At 42.9% G+C, this 16013-nt stretch overlaps 1 protein-coding gene across 1 annotated transcript in view; it reads left to right on the top strand.

Moving 5' to 3' along the window:
* LOC140723876 (uncharacterized) overlaps window positions 1–16013 on the top strand; it is a 60231-nt gene that overhangs the window by 14708 nt on the left and 29510 nt on the right. Inside the window, exons 5-7 of the mRNA XM_073038422.1 lie at window positions 2244–2379; window positions 8478–8554; window positions 10396–10560. Of these exons, the coding sequence (XP_072894523.1) occupies window positions 2244–2379; window positions 8478–8554; window positions 10396–10560 (378 nt within the window). The remainder of the gene's footprint in view (window positions 1–2243; window positions 2380–8477; window positions 8555–10395; window positions 10561–16013) is intronic.

Consider the following 16013-nt stretch of genomic DNA (forward strand, 5'->3'; position numbering starts at 1 on the left):
GCCTTGGAAACTGATTTCTTCGTACTTATTCTGTGTATGAAACTCATTACTTTGTCTCTTCATTAGATTTTCCACTGGCAGCCTCTGACCATGGAAACCCAAACTGGCTTCTCAAACCCCAACTGTCACATCCCGTACCAGCAATTGCCGAGTAAATCTGCTCTGCAGTGTTATCTGGGATATCACTGGGAATGGAGTGTAATTCCAGAACATAGGACATTATCAGTGCTGGCTCTTTAGTGCATGACATTGTGCTGGCCTTTAATCCAATCCTTCCCTCCAACATGACTTTCCTTTTCTTTCTATCATCCAAATGAGTTTCCAAGTTTCTTAAATGTCCTCAATGTATCTGCCTGTACTACCACTCCTGCTAGGGTGTACCATGTACACACCACAGTCTGAGTTGAATGGAGATGCATATACTTGAATGACTTGGATGTAGACGTGTGAGGTGTGATAGTAAATTTGCGGATGACATGAAGATTGGTGAGTGCTTTACGGTGCTGGAGTTTATCAGACTACACAGAGAGATCCATGTGTTGGTACAGTAAAGATGTCTGAAGATGACACATGGTCTAGCAAATGGAATTTAATGCAGTTTAGATTAGCTTAGATTAATCTATTAATCACATTTACATCTACACATACAGTGTGGAATATTAATAAGACTAATGCATATCATGAATGTTCGAATATGAGGATGGATTGAAGGACAACGTGAGGGCATTCTTTGGTAATGATGAGGCAGCAATTTGTGAATGTAGATGTGATACAGACCTTTCTTATTTGGGGATACAGAATGCAGAATTTTATAAAGATTTTGTCAGATATCGGTGGTAGTTTTGGTCACCTGAACATGGGAAGAATGCATGAGTGATGCAATAGCATACAGCCAGACTGGTGTGTTTCAGTTATGATGAGTGAGTTGAGAGGTTTGGCATGTTCTGGAGCAAAGGAGGTAAAAATGATATCATATTGGTGAATAAAATGTAAGGGTACTGAGAGGGTTGGCTGTAGGTAACCTTTCCCATATCAATGACATGGAATTAATGCCCATTGTAAAGATTACAAACAATTCAATGATAGTTGGAGAGGCAGGTAGTTTTGAGGATGTACAGAAGTGACAGAAGGACTTAGATGGATTAGGAGAATGGGCAAAGAAGTGGCAGATTTAATGTAGTGTTGGAAAGTGTATGGTTGTGTACTTTGTTAGAAGAAATTAAAACTTCTCTCCATTTTTTACATGGAGTGAAAATTCAAAATTATGAGGTGCAAAGGGACTTGGGAGCTTTTGTACAGGATTCCCAAAAGGTTAATTTCCAGAATGAGTCAGTGGTGAGAAAGGTAAATACAATGTTACCATTCATTTCAGGACGACCAGAATACAATAGCAATGTTGAGGCTTTATGAAGTGCTAGGAAGGCATCACTTGGAGTATTGTAATTGGGTCTGGACACCTTATTTTAGAAAGGATGTGCTGATACTGGAGAGGGTTCAAAGGAGGTTAACGGAAATAATTCCAAGATTGAACAGCGTGGCATAGTGTCACCCTTCAGAATAGACGGTCACCCTTTTAGAACGGAGATAAGGTGATTATCTCCCACCAGTGAGTGGTGAATCGGGAACTTGTTGCTGGAGGACATCTTTACATATATTTAAGGCAGAGGTTGATCGATTCTTGATTGGCCAGGGCATGAAGGGATACGGGGAGAAAGCAGGAGAGGAAAAAAGCATCAGCCACCTTGTAATTGTGGAGCAGTCTCAATGGGCCACGTGGCCTAATTCTGTTCCTCTAGCTTACGGTCATACATCAGAGGTAGATAAAACTAGGGAATGTGTAGCAGTTGTTTAGAGTGTTTGTGAAGGAGATCTTAACCCATGGAGCAGCAAATGCTTGGAAAGCACTGCCTCAGAGAGTGGCTGCTGACAGAATTTGTGTCTAGCTGAGTACGAATCGTTTAGGCAAAGAAGGGCTATGGACCAGGTTGGGACTAATAGGAATGAGGCGCGGCCATTGTCATCATGGATGTTTCGACATGGTTTGATTCCGTTTTACTGTCAAGAATTCCATAAAGAAAGCTGGAAGATGAAACTGCACTGGCAGTGTTTATGTGAGAAGGTGACCATTATTTTAGAGAGTGTAACTAAGGTTGTTGAGGCGAGTTATAATATCAACACTTAATTAATATTGCTAATTAAGATTATTATTTATACCATTGACACTGTGCATACTCCTGCTGCAGAGTCCACACTCGGTGATCCGTGTGTAAACCACACTGTCCTGGATCAGCCCTGGAGGAGCACGGATTGTTCATCGGAAGAATGCAGTAAATACATGAATGATGAAACCCGGACAGAAGGGTGGTACCGATTTAAGAGGTAATGGGAAGAGACAATTAAACTAATATCAGTCAATGAAACAGAAAATATGCTGGGAACAATGGTAATGCGAAGGAAAATTTATTTATTTTCTTAGAGGAATGTGGCAGTGTCCATAAGCATCTTTGTATGTCTGGGAGAGGAAATGGATAAGGTTGTCTGGGATTATCATGTAGAAAGGAATGAATATATAGGGATTGGAGTTATTGGTCAAAGAAATGGGACAAATTGTAGATAAACAGGAGGGATAGACAAGAACGAAAAGGAGTTGGGTTAGCATTGCTGTTTAGAGAGGAGATTAATGCAATAAAAAGGAAGGACATTAGCCTGGAGGATGTTGAATCGATATGGGTAGTGCTGCATAACACTAAGGGGCAGAAAATGCTGTTGGGCATTGTGTACAGGCCACCTAACTGTAGTAGAGAGGTTGGGGATGGCATTAAACAGGAAATTAGAAATGCGTTCAATAAAGGAACAGTAGTTATAATGGGTGACTTCAATCTACATATAGATTAAGTGAACCAAATTGGTAAGGGTGCTGAGGAAGAGGATTTCTTGGAATGTATGCGGGATGGTTTTCTGAACCAACATATTGAGGAACCAACTAGAGAGCAGGCCATTCTAGATTGGGTATTGAGCAATGAGGAAGGGTTCGTTAGCAATCTTGTCGTGCGAGGCCCTTTGGGTAAGAGTGACCATAATATGGTGGAATTCTTCATTAAGATGGAGAGTGACATAGTTAATTCAGAAACAAAATTTCTGAACTTAAAGAAGGGTAACTTTGAAGGTATGAGACATGAATTAGATAAGATAGACTGGCAAATGATACTTAAAGAGTTGATGGTGGATATGCAATGGCAAGCATTTAAAGATCAAATGGATGAACTACAACAATTGTTCATCCCAGTTTGGCAAAATGATAAACCAGGGAAGGTAGTGCACCCGTGACTGACAAGGGAAATTAGGGATAGTGTCAAGTCCAAAGAAGAAACATATAAATTAGCAAAAAAAAAAACCGGCACACCTGAGGACCGGGAGAAATTCAGAGACCAACAAAGGAACACAAAGGGCTTAATTAGGAAAGGGAAAAAAAAGATTATGAGAGAAAGCTGGCAGGGAACATAAAAACTGTCTGTATAAGCTTTTATAGATATGTGAAAAGAGAAAGATTGGTCAAGATAAATGTACGTCCTTTACAGTCAGAAACAGGTGAATTGATCATAGGGAACAAAGACATGGCAGACCAATTGAATAACTACTTTGGTTCTGTCTTCACTAAGGAGGACATAAATAATCTTCCGGAAATAGTAAGGGACCGAGGGTCTAGTGAGATGGAGGAATTGAGGGAAATACATGTTAGTAGGGAAGTGGTGTTAGGTAAATTGAAGGGATTAAAGGCAGATAGATCCCCAGGGCCAGATGGTCTGCACCCCAGAGTGCTTAAGGAAGTAGCCCAAGAAATAGTGGATGCATTAGTGATAATTTTTCAAAGCTCCTTAGATTCTGGATTTGTTCCTGAGGATTGGAGGGTGGCTAATGTAACCCCACTTTTTAAAAAAGGGAGGGAGAGGGAAACCGGGGAATTATAGATGGGTTAGTCTGACATCGGTGGTGGGGAAAATGCTAGAGTCGGTTATCAAAGATGTGATAACAGCACGTTTGGAAAGAGGTGAAATCATCGGACAAAGTCAGCATGGATTTGTGAAAGGAAAATCATGTGTGACGAAAGTTATAGAATTTTTTGAAGATGTAACTACTAGAGTGGATAGGGGAGAGCCAGTGGATGTGGTATATTTAGATTTTCAAGAGGCTTTTGACAAGGTCCCACACAGGAGATTAGTGTGCAAACTTAAAGCACACAGTATTGGGGGTATGGCATTGATGTGGATAGAGAATTGGTTGGCAGGCAGGAAGCAAAGAGTGGGAGTAAACGGGACCTTTTCAAAATGGCAGGCATATTAATGATTTAGACGAGGGAATTAAATGCAGAATCTCCAAGTTTGCGGATGACATGAAGCTGGGCGGCGGTGTTAGCTGTGAGGAGGCTGCTAAGAGAATGCAGGGTGACTTGGATAGGTTAGGTGAGTGGGCAAATTCATGACAGATGCAATTTAATGTGGATAAATGTGAAGTTATCCACTTTGATTGCAAGAACAGGAAAACAGATTATTGTCTGAACAGTGGCCGATTAGGAAAAGGGGAGGTGCAACGAAACCTGGGTGTCATTGTACACCAGTCATTGAAGGTGGGCATGCAGGTACAGCAGGTGGTGAAAACGGCAAATGGTATGTTGGCATTCATAGCAAAAGGATTTGAGTACAGGAGCAGGGGGGTTCTACTGCAGTTGTACAAGGCCTTGGTGAGACCGCACCTAAAATATTGTGTGCAGTTTTGGTCCCCTAATCTGAGGAAAGACATTCTTGCCATAGAGGGAATACAGAGAAGGTTCACCAAATTGATTCCTGGGATGCCAGTACTTTCATATGAAGAAAGACTGGATCGACTAGGCTTATACTCACTGGAATTTAGAAGATTGAGTGGGGATCTTATTGAAACGTATAAAATTCTAAAGGGATTGGACAGGCTAGATGCAGCAAGATTGTTTCCGATGTTCGGGAAGTCCAGAACGAGGGGTCACAGTTTAAGGATAAAGGGGAAGCCTTTTAGGACCGAAATGAGGAAAAACTCCTTCACACGGAGAGTGGTGAATCTGTGGAATTCTCTGCCGCAGGAAACAGTTGAGGCCGGTTCATTGACTATATTTTAGAGGAAGTTAGATATGGCGCTTGTGGCTAAAGGGATCAGGTGGTATGGAGAGAAAGCAGGTACGGGTTTCTGAGTTGGATGATCAGCCATGATCACACTGAATGGCGGTGCAGACTCGAAGGGCCGAATGGCCTACTCCTGCACCGATTTTCTATGTTTCTATGTTTCTAAACAGTGATGGCGGCATCAGTCAAACAGAGAGTGGGATCATGAGTGACAGGCATGGAGCAGGGAGTGGGTGCAAGAAGTCTGAGATGTAGCAGAGACTAAACGTAGGAAGTGGGACGCTCACAGCCCCTTTCCCAGGCAATGGGACATTGATGAAATAGAGGAAGCTGGGATTGCAGACTTCAAAGCTAAACACAGTGGAGTTTCCCACATTGCTGCCCCTCTCCAAGATGAGCAATTTTTTTTTTTTGTGCTCCATTTGATGTTGCCAATTCTGAGCCCCTGAAGAGAACTGCAGATGCGACTGGCAGCTTGGTCATCTGAGGCCGAAGTACTCAAGTGTTTCCAACGAGTGGACAGTCACAAAGCTGTAGGACCAGACTGGGTGAGTACTCAGCGCATCTGGCAGGTGTGTTTACAAACATTTTAGTCTCTCTCCCTGTGTGGAAAATCCTCCTGCTTCAAAACATCCATCATTGCTTTGGTATCTAAAAGGACCAAGGTAACATGACTGAACGTCCTGCTGCATTCACCTCAAGAGTATGTAAGTTTTTTGTGGCTGGTCAAAGACTACATTAGCAGCAAAGTACCACCCACATTGGACCCCCTACAATTCATCCCTCCTACCAACACAACCGACCAACAGATGATGCAGTAGCCACTGCTCTACACACAGTTATTACATGCCTGGAGAAAAGGGATGCTTATGTGAGAATGGTGTTCTTGGACTGCATTCAGCATTCAACAGCATAACTCTCCATGCTCAACAAGAAGTTCAGAGACCTTGGCCTTCACTTTGCCTTGTGTAAATGGATCCTGGATTTCATGTCAGATCACCGGCATGTGGTAAGAGTGGGCTCCCTCACTTCTGCCCCTCAACACTGGTACCCCTAAGGGCTGTGTCCTGAGCACCCTCCTTTACTCTCAATATACCCATAGCTGTGTCAACAATCACAGATCCCATCTGCTAATTAAATTTGCTGACAGCACTGCACTGATTGGCCTGATCTCAAATAATAATGAGGCAGCCTACAACGATGTCATAATCCTGACACAGCAGTGTCAAGTGTTACGTACCCGTTGGTATCTTGAACATGTCACGTGACCATGATGTAATTGAGGCCATGCAGTGGGACGTCATGTGATAGTTTTTTCAACAGGGTATAAAAGGAGAACCCCTCCCTGTGACGGGGGCTGTTTGTGGTTGAATTCGTTCAGTGACTCCCAAGTTGCTGCGTATTCCGATGTTATGGCGCAGTTTCGTTTAAAAGGGGAGTTTTGCTTTCTGCCTTACGTCAAAGGTGATTGTCAGCAGTTTTGCTACAATACTGCCAGTTAAAATCAAGTTGGAGAGTAAAGATTTGTCCAGGTTCGGGAAGCTGAAAGATCGAAGAATGTTGATGTCGGCCGTGAAGCAGGTTCGAACTTTATTTAATCTTCGCACATGGAATTAGTAACCTGTGTCCGTGTTAACGCTTACTTTGCCAAAAAAAAGCAGAAAGAGTTGGAAGCAGAGTTTCACCAAGGAAAGGTCAGTGCCTTTAAGCCGTTTTATTTCCTTCAATTGTAAATCCCTCGGCAAAGCAAACTTCGGCTGGGATCAGCAATAAAGGCACGAAAGAGAATTAATTCGAGGAAAGTCTCTCCTCTAATTGACTGGAAATTATTTTGGACTTTTTGCAGTACTATTTTAAAGAACTGTTTTTGCATTATCGTTTTAAGAACTGTTCGAGTTGCCGTATCACAACTGACTAACGGTTAAGTTAGTCATTTGTTTACTTTTGGATTTTTTATTTAGCAGTGTTTAAAAAATGTTTTATTTGTTATATTAAAAAAAACTGTCTCTATTATATATTCATTGTTGCTGGATCGTAACACTGGAAAACATCCTCTCCGTCATGTCACAAAAACAAACGAGTTGTGGACTACAGCGGGAATGGAGACGGGCTAACCTCTATTGACTTCAATGGATTTGGGGTTGAGAGGATGAACAGCTTTAAGTTCCTCGGCGTAAACATCACCAAGGATCTCATATGGTCTGTTCATACCGGCTGAATGGTGAAAAATGCACTTTCCACCAAATCCTAAGAACTTTCTACTGGGGCGCAATTGAGAACATGATGAAAGGCTGCATCTCTGCCTAGTACTTCCCTCAATCGCAAGACACTGCAGAGAGTGCTGTGGACAACCCAGCACATCTGTAGGTGTGAACTTTCCACTATTCAGGACATTTACAGAAACGTGTGTAAAAAGGACCCGAAGGATTATTGTGGAACCAAGTCACCCCAACCACAAACTGTTCCATTTTTATCATCTGGGAAATGGTACTGCAGCATAAAAGCCAGGACCAAAAGGCTCCGGGACAGCTTCTTCCACCAGGCAATTAGACCGATTAATTCATGCTAACACAACTGTATTTTTATGTTATTTTGACTGTCCTGTTGTACATACTATTCATTATAAATTACTATAAATTGCACATTACACATTTACGCCAAGACATAATGTGAAGAATTTTACACCTCATGTATATGAGGGATGTAAGTAATAAAGTCAATTAAATTTGATGGTTACAAGAACCAGAGGAAGAAGAATCTGATAGGAGTGGACAGTTCAGTAAAGGGAATGAGGTGGGAAGGCAGAGGGTGGTGATGGTATTGACATGAGGCAAAGGAGGAGAGAAGGGGGTGAGTCAGCTACATGCTATCTCTGTTTCCTTCCAGTTTGGATGAACGTTCTCAGCTGAAAATGCCATTAATTTATTGCCAATATTGCATTTATTGCATAATAAATGCTGTTATTATCTGCATTTGCAGTTTATTTACAATTCACAATCCTGATGTTTACAGTTTACAGATCCCGTTTACAGTTATTGTTCTAAAGATTTGCTAAATATGCCTGCAGAAAAAGAACCTCAGGGTTGTATGTGGTTACGGTATGTACTCTGATAATATATATTACTTTGAACCTTGCCTAACTTTTTATGTTTCTGCAGCATTTCATGAGTGTTGCTCAGGATTACCTGTATCAGCAGAGTATTTTATTTCCATCAAACAGTGCTTCCTGAGATTAGAGAGAATATTGAACCAATGGAATGGGCTCCAGTTTCTGCTCGTTCTCTCAGTGGATGCTCAGTTGAGGACGTTGATGCTTTTTGTTTTCAGTTCTGGTGGTTGGAGGATCCCTGAGACTGTCATTCCACCATACAAGTGCTCCGGGAAAAGTCCAGGCTGGTTAAACGGTAAGATTGTCGTGTGCAGCAGCCGATCTTGGTTACTTCTCAGGTAGGGCAGACTAGACACAAAAACAGATCTCAACATTCCTGAGAAATTCTCCCCACAGTCACTTAAGCCATGTTGCAATTCTGGTCCCACTTGGAATCTGGCAGTGGTGCATCAGTTTCCTGGTGATCACTTGTACACGTAGCTGGTCTCTGGATCTGCCGGTCAAGCCTACTCCAGATAAGACCTGGTGCAATTTCAGTGAAGGAGCAGTACCCAGGGAGTTGAATGCAATCCACAGCAGCCCCCAGTTCATGAGGTAATTAATAAATCAATGTAATTTCTCAATAAAACTGTAATGTCTATCAAGGTTCTCAGTCATCCAGGTCATTGCATTTCAAGCAAATGCAAATTAAGGCAACTAGGCTTACTGTGTTTTCTGGAAGACATTCTACCACTCATCTTAGAGGCTTCTTCAGTTCTGATTCATGATGGGCAGTTTTCCGGCTTATAAACTCTGATTTGTTTAAAGGGAGAACAATCACAATGACGGTCGTTAAGAGTCCTAGAGGTAATAAGGGGATTATTAGTCTTACTTCTGCATGAATGGAAGTATGCTGGTGTAGACATGTTAGGACTGTAAGTAGTGATAGGAAGTGTTGTACCCAATCTTCTCTGTTCAGGGATGGGTTTTCCAGTTTGATGAAGATGGCCTCATTAACCCATCTTTCAAATCACCCATCCTCCTGTCATTTTTATCAAAGGAGTGTCCTTGTCCTTCAGGTGTAGACATACAGCCGAGTCTAGATTTGGCCCCCCTATATTGGGCCAGCCACTTGTGAAGTGATAATTTTGCTGCACCGATATTCAGATCTGTGCAGTTCTCATTGCATTGAAAAGCATGCACAATATTGCTCTGTTTGTGCATAAGCGTAGGATCCCTGGTGTGGAAGAGTTTCCGTCTGAGTGTGTTTGTAGGTCTGACAAACACAGGGTTTTCTTTCTTCTAGACAACACAGCAAGTTTTGTTGCCTTGATTTACTACTGCTTGATAAAACTCTGTAATGTTTTCAGTTAAACCCATTCCTTAGTTTTCATGTTGCAATTAACTAAAAATTCTTGTTTCTTTTCTAAGGCTATGTGATGTTCATATTTAAACACATCCAAAAATTATAAAAGCAACATGAATGTTAACAACTTATCACCACTGCAATTTCTGAGCTGGCAGGGTCTCTGATTCTCTTTAGAACATAGAATAGTACAGCACATTACAGGCTCTTCGGCCCACAATGTTGTGCCGACCTTCAAACCCTGACTCCCATATAACCCCCCACCTTAAATTCCTCCATCTACCTGTCTAGTAGTCTCTTAAACTTCACCAGTGTATCTACCTCCACCACTGACTCAGGCAGTGCATTCCACGCACCAACCACTCTGAGTAAAAATCCTTCCTCTAATATCCCCCTTGAACTTCCTTCCCCTTACCTTAAAGCCCTGTCCTCTTGTACTGAGCAGTGGTGCCCTGGGGAAGAGGCACAGGCTGTCCACTCTGTCTATTCCTCTTAATATCTTGTATACCTATCATGTCTCAGTGGGTCAGCTTGTTCATGGCTCCAGTGTTGTCAAAGTGCTCCAGAAGGAGGACTTGTGTTTCATGGGACAGGGACCCACAAGTTCTCATCAACAGGAGATGTCCTCTGAGATTAAGTGTGGCTGTGGGGAGGACAGCAGCTCACACTGAGTGAGCACGATCAGACAAAGTGGGTTGTAAACAATGGATTTGCAGTGGGTCTGGTTGCATGTTTCCCATTGTACTGTGGAGACAGGTGTATCTTACAATGTTTACAACCCCCCATTTCAGGTAGCCATCCCAGCGTGGGAGAGGGGGAGGTCAACAGCACTGTCTGCTTCAGCTGGGAGCAAAGCAACTGCGTAGTAAAGCGGACAATCAAGATCAAAAACTGTGGTACTTTCTTTGTGTACTGGCTGAAACCGACACACTGCTGTTACAAAGTATATTGTACAGGTACGTTACTATTCTGCATTAATGCACGGTGGGGGTGGGGGGGTTGAAAATTTTGAGACGTGACGGCTGAGCACCAAACTCGAGTCAGCCCTCATCCTCCCATGAGGACCAAGCAGACTCCTCTATCTTCCTGAGGACTAGATTGTCTACCCTCTCCTTCTTTCACTTCCCCTCTAGGTAAAATTGTTCACCTCCATACAGAGAAATGGCCCATCCTCCAACCTTCAGACTGAGCCAACATCTCTTCTTCCCCAACCAAACCCCAGGAAGGAACATATCATGAACAAGAGAAAATCCGCAGGTGCTGCAAATCCGAGCAGTATACACAAAATGCCAGAGGAGCAGCAGGCCAGGCAATGTCTATGGGGGAGAAAATACAGTCGCCATTCTGGGCTGAGACCTTTCAGCAAGACATATCATTCCCTTTTTCTCCTTCCCAAGTTGGATAAATTATGTTTGGGATGTGAAAGGTGGTCACATGCAGCATCTTCACAGATATCATCAGAACATAGGATTGAAGCTTGGTTGCAAAGCATCCGAGCCAGTAGCTCTACCACAAGACCATATGATTCAATAGCAGACTGAAGCCATTCACCCACCGAGTCTGCTTTGCTAGTTAATCCTTGTTCACTAATTTTCACTCTCAACCCCATTCTCTTGCCTTCTCCCAGTAGGCTTTAGCCTTTAGCCTGATTAATCAAGAATCTCATCATCACCTCCACAGCCACCTGTGGCAAAAAAGTCTACAACTTCACACCGTCTGAGTAAAAAATTTCTCCGCATCAGTGCTCTAATTGCAGACCGCTCCATTTGGATGCTTGTCCTAGACGTGCCCAAAGTAGGATACATTCTCTCCACACCCACTTTATCTATACTTCAGATATTCTATAGGTTTTAGTCTGTGAGGCCACTCACAGGAGACCTGGCCCACGCCCAGGTTTACGGCTGCACAGGTGGAAGGTCAACTGAGGAAGATCTGTACCAGCAAGGCGGCTGGACCGGATGGAGTTTCCCCACGATTACTGAGGGCCTGTGCAACTGAACTGGGAGAACCACTACAGCGCATCTTCAACATGAGTCTAGATCAGAGAAGAGTACCCAGACAGTGGAAAACATCTTGTATTGTCCCGGTACCGAAGAAACCACAACCAAAGGAGTTGAATGAATTCAGACCTGTTGCCTTGACGTCGCACGTGATGAAGACCATGGAGCGGCTGATAATACAGAATCTGAGGCCACAAACCAGGCACGCCCGGGATCCGCTTCAGTTTGCGTATAAGGAGAAGGTGGGAGTGGAGGATGCTATCACGTATTTGCTGCACAAATCACTCTCTCACCTAGATGGGGTCAGTTGTGCTGTGAGGATTACATTCCTTGACTTCTCTAGTGCCTTTAACACCATCCAGCCCAAGATCTTAAAGCACAAACTAACGGAGATGGGAGTAGACTCTCACATGGTGGATTGGATAGTGGACTACTTGACAGATAGACCTCAGTATGTGCGGTTGGGTGACTGTAGGTCTGACACAGTGGTCAGCAGCACAGGAGCGCCACAGGGAACCGTACTCTCTCCGGTCCTGTTCACCCTGTACACATCTGACTTCCAATATAACTCGGAGTCCTGCCATGTGCAGAAGTTCGCTGATGACACGGCCATAGTGGGCTGTGTCAGGAATGGACAGGAGGAGGAGTATAGGAAACTGATACAGGACTTTGTGATATGGTGCAACTCAAACTACCTGCGTCTCAATGTCACCAAGACCAACGAGATGGTGGTGGACTTTAGGAGATCTAGGCCTCATATGGAGCCAGTGATCATTAATGGAGAATGTGTGGAGCAGGTTAAGACCTACAAGTATCTGGGAGTACAGTTGGACGAGAAGCTAGACTGGACTGCCAACACAGATGCCTTGTGCAGGAAGGCACAGAGTCGACTGTACTTCCTTAGAAGGTTGGCGTCATTCAATGTCTGCAGTGAGATGCTGATGATGTTCTATAGGACAGTTGTTGAGAGCGCCCTCTTCTTTGTGGTGGCGTGTTGGGGAGGAAGCATTAAGAAGAAGGACGCCTCACGTCTTAATAAGCTGATAAGGAAGGCGGGCTCTGTCGTGGGCAAAGTACTGGAGAGTTTAACATCGGTAGCTGAGCGAAGGGCGCTGAGTAGGCTACGGTCAATTATGGAAAACCCTGAACATCCTCTACATAGCACCATCCAGAGACAGAGAAGCAGTTTCAGCGACAGGTTACTGTCGATGCAATGCTCCTCAGACAGGATGAAGAGGTCAATACTCCCCAATGCCATTAGGCTTTACAATTCAACTGCCAGGACTTAAGAACTTTTTTAAAGCTATTATTAATGCTTTTTGAGTTAGTGTTTTAGATGCATATCATATTATTACTGAGTTAAGTATTGTATGTAATGAGTTTTTTGCTACAACAAGTGTATGGGACATTGGAAAAAATGTTGAATTTCCCCATGGGGATGAATAAAGTATCTATCTATCTATCTATCTATCTATCTATCTATCTAATTACAGGCAGCCAACAAGAATAAAGGACCTCATCTATTCCCACTCTGCTTCCAGCCGGTCAGCCAGTTTTCTACATATGCTACTATATTTTTTGTTGGACACTTATCCTGTTAAGTAACCTCAGGTGTGGCATCTTGTCAAAGGCCTTTTGAAAATCCCACAGTGGAGTCTGACACTAAATGCTTATTAACGTCAGCCACCATTGATTTGCCCCCCATTACTGTTCTCCCAGCATAATTTTCCAGAGGCCCAATATCCACACTCGCCTCTCTTTTACTCTTACATATCTTAATTGTTTTCTCCATCTTCATTTACCCTATTGGTTAGCTAACCTTCATTTTTCATGGCTGTGAAGGTTCTCAGTCATCCGGTTCACTGTATTAAACCAAGCAGTACTAAATCAAACAACTGACAGAGTTTATAAGCTGGAAAACTACCCACCATGGATCAGAACTGAAGAAGCCTCTTGACTGAGAAGTGAAGTGTTTTCTAAACATCACAGCAAGTTCAGTTGCCTTGATTAACAACTGCTTTATAATTCATCTTTCATGTTTTCTCTCCCTATGGCTTTTGAGATGTCTTCTGCTGTTTTTTTTAAAGCTTCTGTTGGATTTTAATTTTTTTTAGTAAGTTAGGAAAGAGGCACAAAACTTGTTGCTTCACAGTTTTTTTTATTGTATTGAGAGAACAAAGGAAAAAATGAAAATGGGCAGCTACTGGCTAGTAGAAGAAAAAAGAGGCAAAACAAAACTGGATGGTGCTGCTGTGTGGTCAGCTCTTTTCATACCCATGGGTAAGAAACATTTCATTCAAATACGCAGATTAAAGTCAACCAGGCAGATAAACCCTATTCAAATAATGCAGCAACATAGAAACTTCCAAAGCTGTCTGGAATTATACACATATAACCACCAGGGGGCATAATGATCACTAATGTTAATATTAATGGCTACTTTGATCTATAAAAGCCAATATGCGAAAAACTTTCTTTACAGCTCTGTCTTCCCGTGAAATAATTTTGAATGCATGATGGTCCTATATTTCCAGATCCCTTTGTTCTTCCCGCACTCCTTATTGCCCCGGCATTCACTGAGTAAGTCCTACGCCATTTGGTCCTTCTGTAATGTAGCACCTCTCAATTGTCTTCGTTCAGTTCTGTCTGCTATTTTCAGCCCATTTTTCAGCTGATGCAGATCCCTTTGCATGCATGTGGGTCCACTGCACCCACAATCTTGGTGTCATCAGCAAACTTGCTGATCCGGTTAACCACTTTAGAATCCAGATCATTGATATTGATAACAAAATACAATGGACTCAGCACCAATCTCTGCGGCTCTCCATTAGTGACAGGACTTCAGTCAGGGAGGCAACCATCTTCTTCCACTCACAGGCTTCTCCCAGAAAGGCAATGTCTAATCTTGAATGCCGAGCGACTGAACCTTCTTGCCTAACTTCCCTTGTAGAACCTTGTCAAATGTCTTGTTAAAGTCTATGGACACAATATCTACTACCTTGCCTTCATCAAGATTCTCAGTAAATTCCTCAGAGACTATATAAGATTGGTTAGACTTGACCTGCCAGGGTGAAACCATGCTGACTATCCTTAATCAGACTGTATTTATCAAAATACTCATAAATCTGGTCCATTAGAATAACTTCCAAAATCTTTCCCACTACTGAAGTCAGGATCTCCAGTGTCTATTTTTTTGGTTTATTCTTAAAGCCTTTCTTAACAGCATAACAACATCGACTATCCTCCAGCACCTCTCCTGTTGTGAAGGATGATTTAAAAATCTCTGCTAGGGTCCTAGTGATTTCTGCATTAACCTCCCGGAGGGTCCAAGGGAACATCTTGTCAGGCTCTGAGGATTTATCCACCCTAATTTTTCTCAGGACAGTAAATGCCTTTCTGTAATCTTTGAGCAGTGGCTCTTCAGATAGATCAGAAGCTGGAGCAGACATAATTCACTTAGGTTCACTGATCGAGTATTAAGGGCAGTGACACTTGGCAGTATTCTGGAGATTGAAGTAGTGGCCATTCAGAGAGATCAGAAACGTGAGAGGATATAATTCCCTCAACTTGGCTTATTGAGTATTGAAAGCAACAACACATGGTGTTGTGTTTTTTTTTTGGTGCTTTGACCAATAGCCAATCAGTGTTAGGGATTGTTTAACAAGAACAAATTAAAGTAAGACAAGGGTAAGCAGAGCAGCCTTCATTAGAATGAACAGAGTTAGAGTAGGGTTATTGAGACTAGATCCTCGAGACTGGCACAAAAAGGATTCATTCAGGGAAGGCAAAAAAGATGTAGATCAGCCTATTTTTCCCGTTCTTTACATTTTCTCAGTTTGAGCAATAGAGATACTGGGCAGGACAGTGGAATGTTCCACTTGCGGGATGTGAGAAGGCAGGGAGACCTCCAATGTCCATGATGATTACAACTGCGAAAAAAGTATCCAGCCACAGATTCTAACATTCTGCGATAAGGAGTTGGAGCCAGAACTGGATGAACACTGGAAAATTTAGGAAGCTGAGGGTGTGTTGGATAGCACATATGGAGAGGTAGTTACATCCAAGGTGCAGGACACTGGAACTGGGTGACAGTCAGGAAGTGGAAAGGGAGGCGAGTTTCCCCTGTGAGCAACACTTCAACAGCAGGTTTATCACTTTGGATATTGTTGTGGCAGGGCGTATGACCGAGCAGAGGAATTCCTTGGCAACGGGTCTGCCTCTGTGACTCAGAATGGAAGTAGAGAGAAGAGGAGAGCTTAGTGATAGGGGATTCGTTATGTACCACAGAACTTGTTCTACGGGTGAAAACGAGATTCCTGGATGGCATGTTGCCTCTGGGTGCTAGGGTCCAGAACAACTCGGATCACATGCTGAGCACCCTTAAGTGGAAGTTGAATATCCAGAGGTCG

This window comes from Hemitrygon akajei, unplaced genomic scaffold (assembly GCF_048418815.1).
Source record: "Hemitrygon akajei unplaced genomic scaffold, sHemAka1.3 Scf000143, whole genome shotgun sequence".
NCBI classification, from domain to species: domain Eukaryota; kingdom Metazoa; phylum Chordata; class Chondrichthyes; order Myliobatiformes; family Dasyatidae; genus Hemitrygon; species Hemitrygon akajei.